The 21,704-nt window shown below is 47.3% G+C and overlaps 2 protein-coding genes and 1 non-coding gene across 7 annotated transcripts in view; all 3 read right to left on the minus strand.

The window, feature by feature from the left end:
- Positions 1-708: 708 nt before the first annotated feature.
- Positions 709-2,208, minus strand: LOC119557238 (40S ribosomal protein SA). The gene is made up of 3 exons (XM_037869922.1): positions 2,078-2,208; positions 1,618-1,860; positions 709-1,403 (listed from the first exon to the last, which is right to left on the minus strand). The coding sequence occupies exons 2-3, from the start codon at positions 1,834-1,836 to the stop codon at positions 810-812; spliced, it is 813 nt and encodes a 270-aa protein (XP_037725850.1). The 5' UTR covers positions 1,837-1,860; positions 2,078-2,208; the 3' UTR covers positions 709-809.
- Positions 1,418-1,519, minus strand: LOC119558431. Its single transcript, XR_005220200.1, has one exon. It is a non-coding gene; the product is annotated as a small nucleolar RNA snoM1 (small nucleolar RNA).
- A 948-nt stretch (positions 2,209-3,156) lies between the features above and the next one.
- The window catches only part of LOC119557218 (glutamate receptor ionotropic, NMDA 2B), a 28,577-nt gene continuing 10,029 nt past the window's right edge, over positions 3,157-21,704 (minus strand). For 4 of the 5 annotated variants that reach the window (XM_037869887.1, XM_037869886.1, XM_037869884.1 and 1 more), the window contains 9 exons: positions 13,243-14,014; positions 12,969-13,119; positions 12,106-12,699; positions 11,685-11,974; positions 11,457-11,609; positions 11,222-11,373; positions 10,052-10,559; positions 9,878-9,982; positions 3,157-6,372 (listed from right to left, as the gene is read on the minus strand). In XM_037869887.1, the coding sequence (XP_037725815.1) occupies positions 6,330-6,372; positions 9,878-9,982; positions 10,052-10,559; positions 11,222-11,373; positions 11,457-11,609; positions 11,685-11,974; positions 12,106-12,699; positions 12,969-13,119; positions 13,243-14,014 (2,768 nt within the window). In that variant the 3' untranslated portion in view covers positions 3,157-6,329. The remainder of the gene's footprint in view (positions 6,373-9,877; positions 9,983-10,051; positions 10,560-11,221; positions 11,374-11,456; positions 11,610-11,684; positions 11,975-12,105; positions 12,700-12,968; positions 13,120-13,242; positions 14,015-21,704) is intronic. The other variant, XM_037869888.1, reaches the window with a different exon arrangement.

The following is a 21,704-nucleotide window of genomic DNA, read 5'->3' on the forward strand; positions in this document are numbered from 1 at the left end:
ATGGTTGTATTAAATGCGCTGCGATGGCCCAGAATGGAGTGCAATGGCGGAGGGCTGGCTTTCTCCCTCTAATCCGAGAAGCGACTCCATTAAAACACAAGTCACAAGTCAAAGAGGGATAGAAACATTCAATTACTTTGGATTTTGAGAAGCCAGGTACCGAAAATTGTATTAATTTGAGTTTCTTTTTTTAAGACTACTGTAATGGCGTTGAAATAAGCATAATTAGAAAGAAAACTAAACTTTAAACTTGTCCACAATGTGTTCATATAAGATCATATAGGCCTTAAAAAAAGGGAATATGAATTTTCGGACCTAGGAAGAAACCCAATTGAATTTGGATGATTCTTGATTTGAAAACCAAAAGTTGATGTCTTAAATCACGTACATAATTGTGATTCAGTTATTAATCATAGGGGAAAACCTCGCGCAAAATCACGTGGAGAAATGCTTTATATCCATATATGTATGTTCTACGCAAAAATATAGGTTCTTATCTGGATTTCCATTCGTATATACGAGTGGGTGCCACAGAAATCGCAGAGCGCCCATTCAGCGCAAGTTTCTTAGTGATTTCTTTGGCAGCTCTGACATATTTCCCCATAAAAGCCTTTCCGAATTGCAACGTGGTATTTAAAGTAAACAACGAGATCTAAAACAGTCGCCGCGCATATATAAAAAAAGCAAAGAAATAAAAACACGTGGTGCTTAGATATAAACAAAAGATGTTTATTTATGCCGCGGCAGAGGCGCCTGACAACAAAACGCGGTGCTGGTGTAGTGCCATCTGTGGCTCGGATACAGATTCCTTAGAACTGGCCGTCGCTGCCCCAGGAGGTCTTGACGGTGTCCTCGTTCCAGTCCTCCACTCCGCCAACGGTCTCGGCGGCCACCTCATCGGCCCAGTTGGTGGTCTCCTCGACCGGATGGTCGACGGCCTCCTCGATCTTTGGTGGGGGCAGCAGCTCCTTGGCGGCGGCCTCCTCCTTCTCGGCCTCCTCGGGATCGCGGTAGAAGAACAGGTCGACGACCACGGGCCACTCGACGCTGCGGGAGATGGTGCCGCGCAGGCGGAGCACCTCACGGGCCAGCAGCCACCACATCAGACCGATGGAGTGGGCCGACTTGTTGTTGCACGGAATGGCAATGTCGATGTAGCGCAGAGGCGAATCGGTGTTCGTGAAGGCGATCACGGGGATGTTCACGTAGCTGGCCTCCATGATGGGCTGGTGATCGGTGTTCGGGTCGGTCACCACCAGCAGACGGGGCTCGCGGAAAGCGGGCTGGATCTGATTGGTGAAGGCACCAGGAGTGAAACGGCCAGCGATGGGAGTGGTGTCCGTGTACTTGGCGAACTTCAGCACGGCGCGCTGGCCGATGGGACGCGACGAGATGACGAAGACCTGTGTGGACACATAGATTCATTAGCAGAGGCTCTGGCTGGCGCAGATCAGGGGGGTCAATCGTCCCAAGGCGGTGAGACGTGGCTGGTCAGCGGTGAAGTTGAAATCATTGAATTTCATACCCGAAAGATTAGTAGTAAACTCATCATGTTAGCCACGCCCCGCGCTTGGGAAGCTCGCTTCCCGCTTCCCGGAAAATCAAACATGTACTTACATCCGAAGCGTTGTCGATGGCCACGATGGCGCGGGCCGCCAGCTGCAGCTTCTCCCAGGTCTTGCCCAGGTTCAGGATGTTCACGCCATCGGCACGGCGCTTGTACACGTACTGCTCCATCTGGAAGTTGACGTTCTCGGAGCCCAGATGGGTGGTGGCCACCAACATCTTGGTGATGTCGTCCTCCTTGAGGGACAGAATATTTAAGCCTCCCGACATGTTAACGTGGAAAGAGTTACGGACCTGCGGATGGAGAAGCGCGTGTTAGTGGCCGTAACCTCAAAGGGGCTGGCGATTCCACGTGTCGGCTGGGTAGGCCTGGAATCTAGCTTTTTCCGGAGGCTTCATATGGATGCAGTGCCACAGACTGGTTCTGGGCCACCAGTCTCGGTGACAGGCCACCAGTGGAGCCCCATTGGAGAGCCATTCCGGGAAAAGCGGGTCAACCGGAATTACTTACGTCTAGATGCCGCTGGGAGTTTTGACAAAATGGCAGATTTGCGGGTCGGAATCAGGGAGGTAGACATATTTCAGGGTACATCGATATTTTTGAGTAAAAATAAATACTATCGTCATGTTTTGTAATCGATATATCGCCAGTAACGCCGTTTTATGTAAATATATAATTTTGAATCCAACGTAAACGTAAGTGCCAGAAACGTAGTTTAAGTCTTTAGGTCACATACGTGTTCAATAGTTTTAAATTTTAGTATTAAAATTACTTTTCTTTAATTTTTTCTTATAAAAATAATAGCCAAAACATTAATTCAACTAAAAGAATATCAAAAACCCTCGATATATCGATATTTTTGGGGTGATATAATATATTATCCACTTGATATTTAAAAAAAAAACGATATACATAAACGATAGTATATATCACAACAATCGACCATGTCGAGTTTCACGGAATTCTTAGCTTTCCCAGACTTTTGGTATTTTTCTTAACCGCCCTCTGCGGTCACATTGGATATCGGTTGGAAACTCGGATGACTATTGCTTTTTGGCGGCTCATCGGTAAAATGAGAGGTGAATTTCTACATTTAAGTGTTTTAGACAAATAATTACATCAAATAAAAGTGACCAAAAGAAAAAACAGCCTAGAGAAATGTTTCGCAAATAATTACATCAAATAAAAGTAAACGAAAGAAAAAACGGCACAGAGAAATGCTAGGCTTTTCCAGTTGACTGGAATACGAAAGACTGGAAGTAATAAAAAGAAAAATATGCCAGGTACGAGCACGTGGCAAAAACACGATCGCCATTCCTGGAGCGGGTGAGTACTGTTCTAATAGCTAATAATATATTACAACTGCATTAAAATAATAAATGATTAGTACAATTTTTTTACAATACCCCATTTCAACTAATAGAAAAAAACAAAGAGAAACAAATTTGATTTGGTTTTAAGCTAGCACCACCTGATAGAAAATACCTACATTATGAGTGATAAACTCAACATACATATATATTCTGGTTATTTATAATTTAAATTTAAGTACCCTAACCCATTCGGAATTAATTGAAAGACCCGACACCTTTTTGTATACACATTTATTGCAAGTTGGTTTGTTTATATTTTAATTTACGTGTATGCTCCTCGCCATCTGTAACTACCACAACAATGTACGCATATTCCATTTGCTTAGTTTATGTACGTGAAACGCTTCTTCGCTCGATTCGCTGGCGTGGTTAAAAAATTGTGTCGTGTTAGTAACTTGAAATACGATCGGCCTAATGGTGCCGCACCGCTCTTTCCTTCGCTCAGGTGTGGACAGGTGTGGGCGGTCGACGAGACTCGGTTTAGACTCAGATTTCAGATACGAATTCAGCGGCGACACCCTCTGAATTCGTTGTCGTTATTTTCGAGAAGATATTGTACATACATATCTTTGCGTTTAAAAATTGATTCGATTTCGATTTATGTTTATGATTTTTCTGGCTTCGTTTCTCCTTATTTGCTCGTTATGTTTAACACCTAACAAAATGCACTCGTTATTCGTGTTGGTGTGGGTGTCTGGACAGTGTGACTGTGTGTGTACGCTCGTTATTCGCACTCGTAACTTAATAACATTAATAATATATTAAAAAAAAACATCTTTTTGTATACATAAACCTTTTTTTTTGTTTGCTTTTAGTATCATTTGTCGTGATGTTTAGCTTATTTTCATTGGGTTTAGTTTTAAATTACTAACTACTTATATAATGTAATGTTAACTTGTTTTACTTGTTTTAATTTGTCCGTAAAGGTTTTGTTTTCACTTCTCCTTCCCCTGCTTCTCCTTCTCCTTCTCTTCCTCTTTGTCGTTCTTCTCTCCTTCTCTTCGTCCCCCTCCCATCCGTTTTAATGCTAAATTGTTGTCTGCAACATCGTTTTCCAGTTTTGGCTTAGCTTTGTGTTTTGACTCGCTTTGTTTGGTAGTACTCGTATAATAAATTTGAACAATTTGTCTTAAAAAATATATACATATACGTAATAATTAACATTTCGCTATGACCTCCGCTCGAATCATCCGTAACTGGTGTATAAAATATTTCCACTACAAAAAATCACTCTTTTGCAAATAAAACTCAATAAGTTTCTTTGTTTTGTTTTCATGTTTTTGCTGTTAACATTGTTCTTGTTGTTTTGTCATTCTTGTTGTTGTTCTTGTTGTCAGCTCTCGCTGGTTTTTTGGGTAAGTCCGCTAGCTCGTTAGTCCGTTAGTCGAGTGTTCTAGTTACCGTTCACCGCTCTCGTCGTTTTGAACGGCGAGTGGGGCGTGGGCGGGGAACATAACGGTGTAACGGTATAACGGTTTAATTGAACAGAGATGGCTTTAACGAAAAGAGTCTCAAAGAAGCACACACACAGCTGTACGGCCGTGCGTGTTTGGTTGCTGTACTAGTGTGTGTGTGTGTGTGTGAGTGTTTAAAGTTGCATTAGTTAGTTAGTTAAATTTGTTTCGTTTACATTTATGTACGCTTTGCTTTTGCGCTTTCTTTGAGTATTGGTAATCCTCGCTAAACATTTAGAAGACACACGTAAACAAATACCAACACAATACAACGCCTCCGATTCTTCTCATCATTTAGTTTTAGCTCATTCATTATTTACGTCGTTTTTACGTTTTAAGTTCATGCGTTTAATTGTTTAACCTTTGTACATATTTAATTCGATTTTCAAGTTTACTTTAAATCTGATTTAAGCACGTTTTGCTCGCCACAACAACAATGCACATTTATAAATATTTTTTATCTCTTTCTAGTTAGGTGAGTGAGTGTGTGTGTTGTGGGTGTGCTTGTGGGTGGGATGCGTGTGTTTGAGATAGAGAGAGAGAGATAGAGAGAGAGAGAGAGAGTGAGTATGCACTAACTTTAGATTAGGCCACATGCAAGAGAGTCGAACTAACAGGAGAAATTCTCATTTGGTTTTGCTCCTGGCCACAGTGGGAGGAGGGGGGGTGGGGGTGGGGTCTCGCTCTCTCTCTCTCTTGGCGAGCAAGCGAAATGAAAGTGAAAGTGAAAGTGAAAGAAACAAAAGAACGCTGGCAAGCAGTTGCCCAGCTAAGCGGAAAGGAGCAACTAAATTGAAGCCTCGTAGTCGTGTGGTTATCTCCTAGCGAGATGAAAATTTCGTTTTCCCCATTTCTTTTGATTCTTCTTGGGCTTTTTTTGTATCCTCTTTTTGTTTTCTTTTTGTTAGCGGCACATAAGCATTTTCTTTATCAAAATCAGAAAAAATATAAGTACGTACATACATGTATATTCTCATATGTAAATATTTCTCGTTTTGTTCTTTAAATGTATATGTAAATGTACGTGTATATGCAATAACATTTATATCGTCGTAATCATAGCAAGGTAAATACATATAAATCTGCTAATGTGTATATTTAATAATGGGCGTGGCAACCGGTGCCGCTGTATGTATGTATGTTGGTATGTAGGTATGCCGGTATGTGTGGATGCCCTTGCAATACGCTTACTTGAGTATGATTCCGTAAATATATGTATATACTATCCAAAAAAAGACAACAAACGAAACAACAATCACAAACAATCAAACGGATTACATACAAACATAACCAACTCTGGGTTGGTTCTCCTCCTCTTCAGCCCCACCTTCTTCTTCTTCTTCTTGCTATTCTTGTTAACGGTTAACAGTTCAATCGCCAAAAGTGTAACGGTTGATCTCCTTTCTTCTTCGTCTTGTTTAATACCTCTTCTGATCTTTAAAACTTATTTTATGAAATACTCGTGCGGCGGCTGCTTTTTGGTAGCTTCTTCTTCATTTCTTCCCTTTAGTTTAACTGTTGGTTTTACTGTTTTACATTTAGTTTAACTTTATACAATCTTTGGGTTTTCTTTTCCTAGGCTGGAAATGTAGGGGATTCGGGGTTTCTCGTCGTCTTGATTCTCGATTATCGAGTTGTGTGCGGTTTTCGTGAGGCGCTTTGGGTTCTCCTTCTGTAACTGTATCTGTATCTTTAGCTTTGTATTTCTTTTCTATTTCTCATTCTTCGCTATCTTTCGCTATCTGGTATCTTCCTGTCTCTAACTTTCGAAAGCTTTCAGTTTACATTTATTTGAAACGTTGATTTTGATTAGACGTACTCGCTCTAGGATTGCTCCAGTAACTCTAAAAACGTTGCTCGATTGCGGTTGTCTGTCTAGAGTGAGTAGCAGTTCCTCATTCTGATGCTCTTCCAGCTCGAAAAGCTCCAAACGCTTCAGAGCACCGTCTCCATCTCGGCGATTTCCGTCTTGTACGACCTATGATCCATTTCAGTTTTTTTTTGTTTTGAGGAAAGAGAGAGAACGGGGTTGGCCCCGATTGTTAGCTGGAGGATTCGGATTTGGGACACATAGTATCTAGATAGATATAGTACATCATCTATATGCTACTGCTACTTCACACCAAGCATGCTTAACGGATAAAGTGGTGCAGGACATGCTAATTAGCCTGCCAGCCAATGCAAAATGTGACAAATTGTAATCAGGCTCTCCCTGGGGGGTGGGGTGGGATGGGTAGGGTAAGTGGGTAGTGCATACTGAAATACTGGCAGCTCCGATGGCCAACAAATGCGGATATGTGTGTCAAGGCAGTGTGTGAGGATGTTGCCGGGTAGATTCAAAAGCATTAGCCATAATGGTGGAGAGAAAGCCGAAACTACGACGGGAATGGGATTACGGGGGTAGTGACTGGGACTGCGATGGGAACTAGAACTGGGGCCCAGGACCTGGGCATCATCAATCAATCAGAGTCCAACGGGAGGAGCACTCAAGGGTTCGCATGTAAATAAATTAGTGCCAAAAAGTAAATGCGAAAAGCGAATCATCAAACGGGGGCAAGCTTAGGAGGTGACTGGGTTGGGTTGGTTTGGGTTTGGGTTTTGGTGTTCAGTGTTCAGTGTTCTGGGTTCTGGGTTCTGCGTTTCGTGTGTGTGTGTGCCAGTGATGAGCCCGTCACACGATCGGACAGGTGCTCCATTCCGATAAAGGGTTTTCCTCAGCTTTTCCCCTGGGCATCATTGCTGTCCGTTATCCATCATCAATTTATCACCCCTCCATGCAAAAACTTTCGGGCTTTGACTTTGAAGTGTTATCCATGCGTTCCCCGCGGAATGCAAAAAGCGTGTGCATCCACACGAGTGTTTTGCTTCTCAATTTGGGACGGATCCGGATCCCGTTCGGTTCCTCCAACTTAATTTGCACAATTTGCTGAAAAGTTTCGTTTTTGGTGGGGGTGTTGGGGCGATAACCGGTTAACATGAAAGCCAAAAGTCAGCACGGTAACCTGAGCCGGAGGAAACAGATTCGCTGCCATCCATAATGATGAGCAGCCCACATGCAGGATGCTGGGAGTGGGGTGGAGCCAAAAACCCAAGTTTACAATGGAGCCAAAGCCGACATAAATAACTATCCATTCACAGTGTTGGATAAATCTTGGCACGCCATAATGCACACAAGGTGCAGTGAAAGAGACAAAGGACGAAGGACTGCGGACAAGAGCAACGGACAACGGACAACGGACAAGCATATGAACGGACAACCGCAGAGATGACGCTCCACCTGTTTGGTAGGCATGTCCGAGCTCGAACCCAGCCCCGAACCGCATTACCACCCCCCCTCCCAAAGCCGCACTGGGTTGGCAAAGCTCTCGGACTGTTTACTTGTCAGTAATTAATGCAAATGTCTCTGTGTGTCCGTTGGTGTGACTCCTAAGCATCCCTGCAGATACAGTGGACTGGAATTTGGGAAAAGACCACAAGAATACCACAGCACTAGAAGGCAAACATGGCAGAAAAACGTCCCTTTTGACTACTACTACTACGTTGCCTACTTATAAGGGCCTGCGATCTAATCGTTACATAAATAACCAAAAAAAGAAATGATATGAACTATTATTTTTAATACCCCCTTTGATTTTACAAATAAATAAGTGACTATAGTAGTATAAATACATCATAACTGCAAAAATCAAGAATTTGGAATATTACAGCCAAATTATTGATTAGGTTATACCAAAGAAAACCGACCCGTGACAGCTTTACAATATATAGTCGTCTGATCAAAACGAACGACAGCTTTTAGACTGAGCACGAATGATGCCTGTTAGTGATGCTGATTGAGAGTATTCATACTCTATGGGTTCGGAAACATCTCCTTCTCTGCCTTACAAATCTCTGACCAAAATATTATAAGAGGGGATATAAAAAAGACTTTTCTTTCCGGCAGCGACCACTGTGCACCGCCACAAGCCACAAAAGCACAAGCGGGTGGCTACCCAAACAATGGAGTCGAGCAGGAAAACGGCGGAAAGTCGAACTGGCAAATGTTCGAAGCGGCGACCACCCTGGAAAAGCCAAGCGCGGAAAAGCTTTCACGTAGAAAAGTTAAGCACGTACGGACTGAAAGAGTGATTTTGGGACTGGTTCCCTAAATGTATATTCTATTCTTGGCCAAACACCGAAGAAGTGTGGCGAGTGTTATTTAATTCCGAAGCATTAAAGTTCCGATGCTCCGATGATAATGCGGCGTCAAAAGTGGCTATTCAGGCTGATCGGCATTAAGTACGGCTTAGCCTTTCTACCCCCCAGAGCTACCTTTCGTCTTTCGCACAGATTTATAATCCTTTGGATGGCAAAATGGCAGGATGTTTGGATGGCTGGATAGCTGCAACCCATAGTGGAGCACCGCAAAGTTGCTCCTAAGCTGTGCAACCGGCACAGAAACCAACCCCTGACCCCTGACCCCTGACCCCAGCCAGGTGGTGGTGCAGCACAGATAAAGGTAGGTGTTGGCCCCCACACAAAACTGTGTTTGTGTTGCCGGGCTGGACGAGTGGGTGAGTGATTGACTCGCTGGCTGGCTGGCTGACCAGGGGAACTTGCGGATTTAGAGGAGGAGGAGGAGGAGGAGGAGGTGGTGGTGGTGGCCAGCTTCCACTGGAGATGGAAACGATAATGTGGATGCCGGCTGCTGGCCGCCCTGATCCGTTAATTGCTGGTCCTGCTGCCAAGAAGGGGTTGCTGTTGCCCACCGACTGTGAGGCAGAGGGTCGTAAAGCGTTCCCACATCCGATTACCTAGTCGGGTCCCGACCCATTGTGGCCGGTATGCAAATGGACGGACCTACCCAATCTCAACCCACACTCACTTCACACAAAGGCCAAGCTCCTGTGTGTGGATGGATGGATGGATGGAGGGATGGATGGAAGGATAGATGGATGGATGGAGGGACGAGGTCCAAGGACCCAGTGAATGACAACAGGAACTGTCGGAAATTGTGCTATAACTAAAACTATAACCAGGGACTGTCCCTCTGTGTTGGTAGGGAATGGAGAAGGGGACTGGGAATGGGAATGGGAATGGGAATGGAACTGGGACCAGGAATGGTAACCTCACACACAGTCTGTCTGGGCTGAATCAGGAACCGAGATAAAGTAATTTAATAAAGTCATTTCCATATATTTATATTAGAGCAGAAAGCAGAGAAATGCCCCAAGGGGAGACATGGGAGCAGTTGTAGCAGCTGCCCGGCATCATTAGCGTGGCCAGTAACGAGTCCCGGCCCGGAAAAAAGAAGCCCGAGCACCGGGCACCGAGCACTGAACCGAGAGCTGGAATGTTATCTCAAGCAATTGCTTAATTTAATTACTGCCACGGGAGTGGAGACGGAGATGTGGGATGGAGATGGGGAGATGGGGGATGGCAGGACGGCAGGACACGGGTTGCTGGGAATCGTGCAGAAAAAGGCATGCACATAGAAAACTTACCACCTGTATAGATCTTGGGCGCTGGCGGCGAGACTCAGGTTGCCCAGCAGCGGTGGCCGCTCCTTGAGATGATGATGGTTCAGCAGGTCCGAGGAGGAGGCCAGTCTGCAGGCGAACAATCGAGTATTTGAGTAATTTGGGTATCCGGCTAGATGGCTAGGATGGACAACTCACCTCAGCTGCGGCGCCTTGATGCCATGCTTGTCCATGACCTTCTCCAGCTGGCGGACTCGCAGGCGGGACATGTCCAGCTCGTGCTTGACCTTCCAAAGGTGCGTGTCGCAGATGGGATCGTTGCAGCGGTGCTTCTTGAGGATCTCGGTGGCCTCGAAGACGGCGCCGCGGAAGGTCAGCGATTTGCCCATGGACAGTGAGATGAGCGCACAGCAGTGGCCGCCATCCTTCTTGGCCAGCCGCTTGCGGATGTACTTGAAGTAGACGTGCTCCAGCAGGAGGAGGAGCGCCGCCAGCAGGATGCCGGCCATCAGGAGCAGGAAGGCGGACAGGAACTGCTCGAGGGCCAGCGGGTCGGAGGACTTGTGCTCCTGCTTTCCCGGCCGGCACGTGCCCGTCATCCAGTAGCGTCGCAGCCGCTCCAGGTCCCCGTTCGCCCGGAACTCGAGCAGTCGCTTGTTGAACATCTGCACGTACTTGGAGTTGCGGCTGAATGCCAGCCCGTAGCCTGAAGCGAAAAAAATTGGTGGCAGAACAGAACAGAACCGTAAATTACAGCCATCGAACCAGATCACAAAATATGGACTTAAATTAAGTTGGGAAAACGCTGGGGACTCGCCATAGCATCATATTATATGTATGAGGGCGTTGCCCATGAAAAAAATGAACTGAGATAGAGCTAAAAAGTCGGTAGATCTATAATCGGATATATAATTTGTACAAATATTATTAATAATATATGATACAAATTTAATCCACATATGATTAATTATATATGAACTATAAAGGTCACGTTTAACAGCAAAGGAACAATAACACACAACCCATATGTGCAATTTTATTCCCTTAGAAACAATGTCATTAAATGTTTAATGTTATTACGGCCAATTTAAGCCCTGACTTAAATGTTATATTACAAATAAGTGAGTGTTGGCAGCAATAGTGAAAAGTTTTGACAGCCTTTAACTTTTAGCCAAGTTGTTTTCACAGTTTACAAGCTAATGGTTGCTGTGTGTGGCTGGAAACTAACTTGATAATAACTCTGAGCGACAACCTTATGGCCAACAAAGAGTAAAGATATTAATAGCAGCTGATGGCGGGCAATTGGCCACATATTAAAAGAGGGGAAGGACGAAAAGAAGGGGTAGGAGCAGAGTTGGAAGGCCTTACCCGTCATGGCATACCAGCTGCCCACGGTCATCAGCCGGCAGTCCTCGTCCTGGGCCACCAGATAGTCCAGAACAGTGCCGTCGTAGATGAAGGAGTCCAGGTTGCCGTTGAGCACGGCGGCCACTCCATCGGCCACGCTGGTCTTGTTGTACCTGGGGATTATCGGGAAAGGCAGGTTAAGGATCAGTTTCCCAGAGGAGCACCAGGCTAAGCCTTCATCATCATCATCACTCACTGGCGCATATAGTTGTGCATGACGTTGAAGTACTTGTGGATGGTCGAGTCCGTGTGGCTGTACGGGATGGTGCCGAACTTGAAGGAGGGCTTGTGGGAGAAGGGATGCACCAGACGGCTGTCGTTGAGGCCGCTGAACTCGTGGAACTCCTCCCTGCAGGATGAAGATGAGGATGAGCAGGGGGTGAGTGTGCCTCAAGGATGGGTAATTCCAGCCCAGCCAGCTCACCTGGTTATCATGAAGGCGGCCAGGTTGGCAGTGTATATGGCCAGGAATACCACCGCGAAGAGGGCCCACACGTTGGTCATGAACCGTGAGGTGAAGCCGCGCGGCGAGTCCACATGGACGGCGGCCTGGAAGAGGACGGCCCACACCAGCCAGTAGGTGCGGAACAGGGAGAACCGGTACGGGGTCACGTTGGTGTTCTGCAGGTAGAGCTTCATGTCGTACCCGCTGGGCGAGAGCCACTCGAAGAGGAAGATCATGAAGGTGGCCGCCTGGATGGCCACGATGCCCACCTATGCCAGGTTCATGACAGAGATAGAGAGAGAGAGAGAGAGAGGGGAACGAGCAACACTTACCCGTGAGAACTCTGGACAAGAAGTGGAGGAGGAGGAGCAAGAGCAAGTCTCTTTTGGTCTCTACTTACCAGCATCCAGGAGGCCGTGTCGAAGGGCTCCAGGAAGGCCGTGGGCGAGATGATGCCCGTCCGCTTGGCCACCACAATGGCGATGCCCGTCTCCATGAAGGGCTCGGAGAAGTCGACGACCGCCTCCCGCTCCGTGTTGATCATCAGCGAGGTGAGGACCATGTCCGTCTTGCGGTTGACCAGGTCGGCGATCAGGCCGTTCCACTTGCCATTCTCGAGGGTACCCCATTTACCATCTTCGACCCGCACCAGCTCGTAGGTGAAGCCTAGCTCCTCGGCGAACTTCTCAAGGAGATCGATGCAGAAGCCGCTGCAGCACTGGTAAAAGGACTCGTTGCGGTGTGCCTGGCCCACATCGATGTCGGCGGCCATCTCGTGATCGGCCGCCACCCGGCAGAGCACACCGCGGTCCATCAGGCACTTGCCACTCACCGGGTCCGCGGGCGACAGATTGATATAGGGTGCCTCTTCGAGGAATGTGATCTTCAAATGGAACTTCTCCGGCACGCCCTGGGGCGGGGCGTGCGAGTTGCCGGGCCACGCAATGTCGCGAATGTCCAGCTTCTGCGTCTCCCACGACTTCCACACTCCAATCTGCCCCAATTGGAGTGGTGGATCAAGTTGGTGGTGGTGGTTGTGGTGGTGGCATAAGTACAAAGCGGTGCAAGATTGGCAAGATTGATCGGTGCGGGATCGGATGGATCAGATGGGGTCGTGGATCACAGTGGATCATTGTGGATCATAGTGGATCATAGTGGATCATAGTGGATCATTGTGGGTTCGGGAAGAGTGAGCGTAAGGAGCGTAAGAGTGGCAAAGTGAGAAAGGATCGAGAAAAGCATGCGAGCAAAGCCTCCACTTACCTCCTCCCACACCAGGTTCTTGTTGTTGGCACTTGGCCGGAGATTCATGATCTTGAGCTCCGCCGAGCGCAGATCCCCATCCGCCGTAAACTCGATGTTGGGCTTGTTCAGATCCCCCTCGATGGACACGTTGCGCAAGTACTTGAAGAAGCTGAGAAAGAGTTATACATAGGAGGAGCTTAATAGGTGATCCTTTGATCTATATTTGACTACCTCTACCACGCTAAAGAGGGGATTGCTAAGGAGGGAAAAGGATTCACCATTCACCACTTACATTTCTCCATTGTCCCAGCGACCACGACCCTCGTCCTCGCAGGACAGCGACTGGGTGGTCAGGCGGCGATCCCGGTTAGCCGGATCCGTGAGGTAGGCCTCCACCCCGTAGCTGTAGATCTTGATGGCGTTGGAGATCTCGTTCATTAGCGCCGCACTGGAGGTGTCAAAGTGGACGCCCAGCATGCCAACGGGGAACTGCGAGTGGGCGTCCTTCTTCTCGATGACCGACTGACTGACCACCCAGACATAATTCTCCCCGGTGAGTTTCATCTCCTCGGCGGCCCGCAGGATGGTGATGGCCTCCGTCTGCGTGGCATAGAGCAGCATCACTCGGGCCTCGCTGTTGACCAGCTCCATGAGGTCGCTGGTCCGCGTGACCACGATAGAGTTGAGGATGGTGAACTTGAAGTGCTCCTGCATCTCGGCCACCCGCTCCCTCACCGCCTGCACGAAGTCATCGTGGCCGGCTATCTGCGATGTGACCACCGAGAACTGGTGCCACTTGTAGCGCTCCAGGATGCTCAGCATGGCGGCACTCTGGTGCTCGATGCTCGGGGCCAGCTGCAGCTGGAGGGTGGACTGTGAGGCCCGTCGCTCCAGGCCCGAGTTGTCGGCGTTCCACGAGATTACCGGGATGCCAAGGTAGCCGGCCAGCTGGAGGAAGTACTGCGCCGAGGCGGTACTGTGTCCAAACTGTTCGTTGTTCATCATGTACAGGATGGCCGACACGTTCACGCGCAGGAACTCCTTGCACAGCGTGCTCAGAATGGCTAGGGGATAGAAAGACCATTTCATTAGATAATCATTAGCTATCGGTAGGATCAACTAATAGAGCAATGATTACAAAATGTGTGTAAATTAGTTAATACACAGAGGAAATACACAGAAAAGGGGTGTCATTTTGCTAGGAAAATGTTAAACAGATATTGAAAATTGCAAACGAGTATAATTTCTTGTTCATTTTTGTCAGCACCGTAGCTGTCCTGGGAAATATGCTCCACTTTGCTCACTGCTGCATTTCAGTCCCAGTTCATTTGAATACCTGACTAACCTCAGCTTCCGCTTCAGCTCCTGGTCCCAGTTCTGGTCCCAATTCCAATCCCAATCTCAATCTCACTCCTACTCCCAATCAAAATCTCAATCTCAGCTCGTGCGTGTCTTGTGTACAGATGTGTGGCAATTAATTGCAGATTAGCCACCTTCCGAACTTGTTTTACGATTGGGTGGGTGCCTTTTATTGGGTTGCCAAGTGTGGTTTTGGCTGGGGGCTCGGAGTTTGGTTCCCAAAATGAACCATCCGGGGAATGGGGGATATTGACGGGGTTTCCTTTCAGCCGCACGCGCCACCGCAGAGGCCAACTAGCTAATTGACCTACTTAAAGGAGTTGCGGTGGATGGTGGTGCCTCTAGAGCTTTCTTCTCCATGGTGATCCGTTGTGGCAGCCACATGGTAATTAATTCATATGCCATCCTCTTTGACTCGGAAAGCCCAAGCGGTTTTGGGTGTCATGACTTTCGCAACCGATGCCTTTGTTCGCCAGTGACCAAAGACAATTTTGGAAGTTTGGCCAACCCAGCTAGGAGGTAGTAGCTCCAGGAGGAGCTCTCGGGGAGATGGAGGCAAATCGATGACAAGACATTGTCAAGTCCTAGGAAACGTGCGATAACCCCTGTTCACGACCCCCTCACCCCCTGTAGGTCTGTCAGTCTTCTGTCAATGCTTTGGCAAAATGTGAAATCTCATCAAAAAGTTTAATTAACTTTTTCATCACTTTACTTCTGCTCTCTGCATTCCATCGCTGCTGGGGTGGCCATGGAGGATGGGGGGGGGGGGAGTGGAGGAGTGGCGGGACCAGAGGTCTGCTAATTTTCCTTCCTGCCCGCAGTCGTCTTGCAGTGTCCCTGCATTCAATTACCATTTCCATGTCTGGACTCGCCCGGATGGATTCAAAGCCGCAGATATGTATATGTATATAGATGCAAAGATACGCAGATGGATGGCTGGATGGATAGGCATAGCCATGGGCATGGGATTGGGCATAGGAATGGGCACTGGCGACCGCACTCGGGATGATGGATCGATGGGCGATGGTCCGAGGCTTGATTGGAATGCGGAGGGCGAGGGGTCCGAGGACTGTGAGGACGGTGAACTGTGGACCTTTGTTCGCATTTAACCGAGAATAGAAATTCACTTAACGGAATTAGGCCCGGACAGGACTGAGCCCCCCCCGAAAATTTAATTTCGTTTTAATGGAGCATTTTTGATTCCTCCGGCCCGTCCATTAGCAATTTAATTGCGTGCATTAGGCACCCTGTAATTGCATTACCAAGTGTCGAGTTCTGGGTCCATGTCCTGTTCCTGAGGACTCTCCTCTTCTCTGCAGGAGGACTGGGATTGGGGTGGCTTCTGGAATGAAATCACACTCGTGTGGGGATTAATTCACGCCCCAGAGTGCGTTACATGGCAGGTAATGTGGCGCCCGTCAAGGTAAGCGGCAATTCATCAAGGTCGAACGCCCTCCTCTTCTGAAATTATAATGTGGCGCCCCCGAAGGACTCCGGAAGTGGTGGCCGAGGAAGTTGAAAATTGCGCTGCCACAAAGGAGCGGGCGAAGCTGGCTTTTTGTAATGTGCAAATTGAATTTTGACACAGCTCTGGAGCCCCAATTTGACTGGCAAAGGAGCAGCTCCCTAGGAGGAGAGTGGGAGGAGCAGGAGGAGCTGGAGGAGCTGATTGTTGTACCAGGGCAGAAATCAGCTGACAGCTGTCAACTGTGACTTGGCTCCGGCTTTGAGTCCCTTCGCATTCGTCCTCGCTCGACTTTGTCTACTCTGACAGCAGCCGCGGGAGGAGGCTGTGGAGGTGGAAAAACGGGAGGTGGGGCGGGAATGCCTTTGCCTCCGTCAACTTATTATAACATCCATTAATTTCATTTAAGCATCATTCAATTGCCTTCGTTTTTATCGCAAGTTATCACAAGTTGCCAACAATGCAAGTGATAGAGTGCAGAAGAGGCATCACGTGTGTGTGTGTGTGTGTGTGCGATGCCCAACCACCTCGTTTCCCCATCCGCACTCACATCCGCATCCACATCCGCATCCTCCTGCCGCTCTTAAGCAACTTTTTACATTACGCGCGACGCAGGCAAGTGGAAAAAGTGCCGACAGGCGTTCGCCCTGGCAGAAACATAAATCTAGCTGCCCTCGAAAGTGTATCTCGGGCGAACAGGCAACTTCGCATCCGCATCCACATCCTCATCCACATCCGCGTCCTACCGAAGTCGGCCTGAAGTGGCATAAAGCACAATTAGGAGTCGCAGCTGTCCCATGTCCCAGCACTTTAGCTCGCACTCGATAATGCAGAATTACACTCGATTCGCAGCTTCAATACGGGTAGAGCTGGGCTGCGAAAGGGGGAGGTGAAAGTGGCAGTGGGAGTGGATATACGGATGAGTGGCTGGCTGCTGGCTGGAATCGGAATCGCAATCTGAAACTGAAACTGAAACCCGCATCGCAATCGATGGAAAAGTTTGCCTGCTAAGCCAGCGCCCAGCGTATTCGCAACTTGTGCACACAATTAAATATTTTCCGTGATAATTCCGGCCGATTAAGCAATCCCCACTTATTCCTGTCGCATCGCTGGACTCGACAAAACTAATTGCAATGTCGGATTGGCAGTTGGAATGAACATGCATCTACTCAACAATTGCTACATTTAGTCATTTTGTCCATAAATATGCGAAAAAAACTGAATTATATTGAGCTTTTTTTTTGCTTGGTGGGAAATGACTTGTAAATTGCCTTTTATTTCCAATCCAATATTTTAAGGACGATCAATTTCAAAGTAGGAAATTGTGATTTTTTTTGTTAACTTTTTTATACTCTTGCAGAGGGTATAATGATTTCAGTTTCCGATCGTATAAAGTATATATGTTCTTGATCAGCATCACTAGACGAGTCGTTCAGCCATGTCCGTGCCGGTAGTCTTTAAGTCGGAACGAGGCAAATCGGACAACTATATCCTATAGCTAGCATAGGAATGAAAAAATATACATATACATAACAGAAATATATTTTTCGGTGTTTTTTTCTGCTCTTGGGAATATCATTCTTATTATATTTCAGAATTTCGAATAATATTTAATACAAATCAGACGAATTTATTATATAGCTGCCATAGGAAAGGTCGGATAATTAATGTCAAATAATACATATACGGCAGTAAACTGAAATGGAACATTATCTTATTATTTCTTTTATTAGTTTTTAGTTTTCCAAAAATCGGAATCGGAATACAATGCTCCCACGGGAACGACATGCAAGGACATAGAAACAGCGGCTTGCCAAAATGAGCTTTCTTTCTTGTTTATAAAAACAGCTGACAAGCTTTAAAACCTAAAGGTGCTCAAGTTAGAAGTTAAGTTTAAGTTTATAGGGGTCATATAGCATTTGCCGACATTTCTAATAATCGACTATAACATATTTGAAAACATAATTGTTTTGATTTAGTACCTAACGCATTCAACTATTTCTTGAGGTTGCATTTTTTTTTTAAGTAAGTCCAGTAAGTTTGTAGAAATTTAAGCAGATTACATATGTCTTTGAATGAGTCAAGCCAGGACTGTTCTTTTCCAAGACTTGTTGGTGAAAAAGTCTGTGTATTTACATCCGTACCTGACAAAAAATCTACATAGGAACTAGGTCCAACTCCGAATTCTGCAGAGTAGAGTTGTGACCTCATCACCATCATCCTACGCACTCACGCATACGCACTTATCCGCCCAGTGCGCCCACTCTGTCCCCCCCCCCCCCATCCCTTTCATCTGACATGGGCGTGGCATGCCAATAAAAAAGAGATGCCATGCCTGGCAGGATAACAACAACTCGAGGAGCGGCGACAGGAGCAAAGGACTGAGGGAAGGCAAAACGAACTAAACTAAACTAAACTCGAGGCTTTTGGGCTGGGCGGTGGGAACTTGCCTCATATTTTATAACTTGACGTCACGGGCCCCAGCTACCATCTACTACCACCCACTCCGCCCACTCCCCCCCCCCGCAGATACGAACAGCCGAAACCCGCATGACGACAAAGATGGGATGGCACTAGGGAGGGGGAACAGGACTTGGGGGACGGGCAGGAGCAATAAGGAAGCGCCGACGAAAGCGCCCAAACATCTTATCGAATATCAAAGTGTTGCCAGATGATTTTTCGCTTTTCATGCTCTTGTCAGATGAGTTTTGCACGTGAAGTATTCGGCACACTGAAGGGAGGGGTCCGGGGTCCGGGAGTAGGTCCTATCCCACCCCAGATTAGGGTGGGCCTTAAGGACATATAGACATGTGTGGCATGCACTTACGAGTAGCAACTATGCCAGCTTAGCTGACTCATGCTTTCCAGCTGCCCCGTGACACGTTGTCGAAGATTCTACGATGTTCCCTAAATCGCGTTTTTCTTTAAGTGCACTCGATAAAAAGCTGAGCACCAGAACTGGAATAAATTTTACCCTTTATTACTAGTAAGCCCCTAAAAAGTTGGTACATAAACTCTGGTTTTAAGATCTTTCTTGTGATCTTTCACCTGATTGGAATTAAGCAACAAAATCTTGTTAGATTTACAACTTTTCCATGTTGAACACATTTCTGAAAAATTGTTTTGATTTATTTAGTAGCTCCAAAAAACTTATAAAATAAAGGCTTTTAATTACTTCTATCTTTTGTTTTATGATGCTAGGATTGTTGGCAACCTGCTGCCAGTTCAATCGTTAAAGTAGAGCATTTTCTTCTAAAACTTGCTCAAGAGAAAAACTTTTCTTGGATGTAAAATAATTAGTTTTCTATGGGGTGCAATCTTCTTCATTCGTTTTTTCCAAGTTTTCGAAATTCCGCAGTTTTTGTTGGCTTCGAAATAAATCAGATTCATTTGAACAGCGCGGCGGGTGGTAAAGGGTTAGGGTAGGGGATGGGTAGGAGCTCATGAAGGACCTCCCTCCTTTATTTTCACTCAAGGACGCGAGCGTCACAGCCACGTCAAATTACTCCGCAGATGCTGACACGACAAGGAGCTCAAAAAGGGCCGGGTTGGGATGGCATATTCTCCTATAGGAGGTAGTAGAGCCAGTCCGGAAACTGAGGAAGGTGAAACTTTGGTGCAAAGTGTTGCGTCAAAGTAGTTGTCCCCTGTCCCCTGTCCCCCCAACCCAGTTTGTTGTGCCATCTAGGGTTTCATGGAGCCCGGCAACCTGAGAGCCACAATCAGGGCCATACTCCTGCTGCTTTTCCATCTCCATTCCCATCTCCCTTGCCAGCTGCCTTGCCATCTCCATCTCTAGATCCCCTGAGAGCATGTTGGCACCCAAACCACAGGGCTGCCTGACCCACAACCGCAACCACTTGGCCAGTTGGGCCATTAGGCGTGGTTTCGCCTCAGTTCCTAGCTCTTGGATCCCAGTACCCAGTGTCCAGCTCTCAATTCCCAGCTCTCTGCTCCGTATCGGATCCGTTCGGTTGGTTCTGAGTTTTGGTACTGCCCCGTCCCCGACCCGAAGAGGTCCATCATTAGCAGCTGAGCGTGTATAATCAGGCAATTCAGTGCCCCATTTGTGTCTAGTCCGCTCGGCAGTGACCACTGTTTACTGTCCCCTCCTACAGCCACCAACCCAATGGTCATCCCATCTGCTCGGCATCTGTTGGCGGCTCCTTCACCACAGGCATGTGTGCGATGTCAACAGACTTAAGCGCAGTTCATAGTTTGTAACCCGAAACCGAATCGACGCACAGGCTCCACCACCTCCTCCTCCTCCTCCTCCTCCAGCTGGATCCAAGTTCAAAAGTCTCCCTGCACAAATAACGAGGAGAAAAAAAGGTCGGGGGGCGTGGCAGGACTAAGCCCGGGGGTTATTCTTGACCTGGCAGTGACTCCAAGGCTGTGCCTTCTTCTTTCGACGGCGCCAATTAGTGGGACTTTGGACTCTTGGACTCGGGCTTGATTTGGGTTCCGTTCGGCTGGATTGGTATTGGTACTGTGGACCAGAGGTCCAGGGCAGTCCTGAAAAATCTGTGTCTCTGCACTGGAGAAAAAATGCTGTTTGATCTAAGACGAAAAAAGGTCTTGAAAATCATTTCTATAGACTCTATTTATTACCCCTTCTCATTAAAGTGTAATCCGCTATGCCTTGATTCGTAGTGCTTAGCTTGAATGGAGCTTAAACCCTTCAGATACCCATTTTATTTTCTATTTCTTTTCCATTCTAAGCGCTTTATTTTATGCAGATTGGATACCAAATGTTTTCTTTTTGGCCATAAATGTCATAAAGCGTGAATTACTACACCAGATGGCAGACTATAAAAGGTAATGGGAACTGTTCAATTTATCAGCCATTCGTTTGGTTTTCTTGGGAATTCTGCTACCATTTATTGATGGCATTTTTCCCCCAGTGTGTCTGCGGCGAGGACTCGATGTCTGCTGCTCCCTTTCCTTCGTCAAGGAGCCATTGTCCTGGTCTGCTCTATCCTGGCCCCAATCCCCCCGTAACCCCGAATTCCCCAAATCTTCCATCCCTTTATCTCGTTTTGGCCGCAGGCTTTGGGCCCGTTTCTTTCCCACATCTTTTCTGCCTTCACTGCCTTCTACCAACCCCCACCGCCTTTTTGACCATTTGTTAGGGGCTTGTTTCGGGACCAGGACACAATGCTGCCGGATTGCCCTTGGCTCACAGTACGGGCACACATGTACTATTTGCGGGCCAGCCAACTGGGCTCTTGTCTGCCAGCCATGGCGAATGGCGAATGGAGAATCAATTTAGGCCGAATATTTGCACGTTGCCAATAAATATGGGGACGCAGAACCCTCGAATCCCCAGGGGAGGTCCTCTCACACAGTGATTCCCCGTCCCAGCTGCACTCTATGGACATTAGAGGAGGTGTCCAGTTGGAGGAGGGGGTGGAGCTTCGGAAGGAGGACTAGGTAAACCAGCCACCTGGAAGGTGTGAAAAGCGCTTGCAGTTAACGGCACTCCTGTCCAGGCCACAACAGCTTATTAATGCGATAGTGGGTGTGGTTGTCCAGGGGGCAGTGCCATGTAGACAAGGTGTAAACAAGGTTAACGAGGCTAACGTCGCTGATTCGCTGGTCATTCGCTGCCGGTTGCCAGTTGCCGGTTGCAGTCGGTGGCCAGCCGGATGGTAATCGCAGGTTCAATGGATAATAATAAAGGAGCCAGGAGGGGAAGGACGACCATCGACCGTGGAAGCTGTCAGAACCCATACCACTTCACCAGCCGGGATGAAAGCAAAAGGGATGACAAGAAAAATGACTTACGTCTGGCAGGGATCAGAGTTGTCGGCCACTGACAATAGAGTGATATATGGTTACGTGGGTTCCGCTGGGTTCTGAGTTCTGGGTTCCGTCGATTCGTTCGATTCGAATTAAAATGTCATTTAGCAAAGTGGGCAAAGCGGCAA

The sequence above is a fragment of the Drosophila subpulchrella genome, chromosome X (genome assembly GCF_014743375.2).
Source record: "Drosophila subpulchrella strain 33 F10 #4 breed RU33 chromosome X, RU_Dsub_v1.1 Primary Assembly, whole genome shotgun sequence".
NCBI classification, from domain to species: Eukaryota; Metazoa; Arthropoda; class Insecta; order Diptera; family Drosophilidae; genus Drosophila; species Drosophila subpulchrella.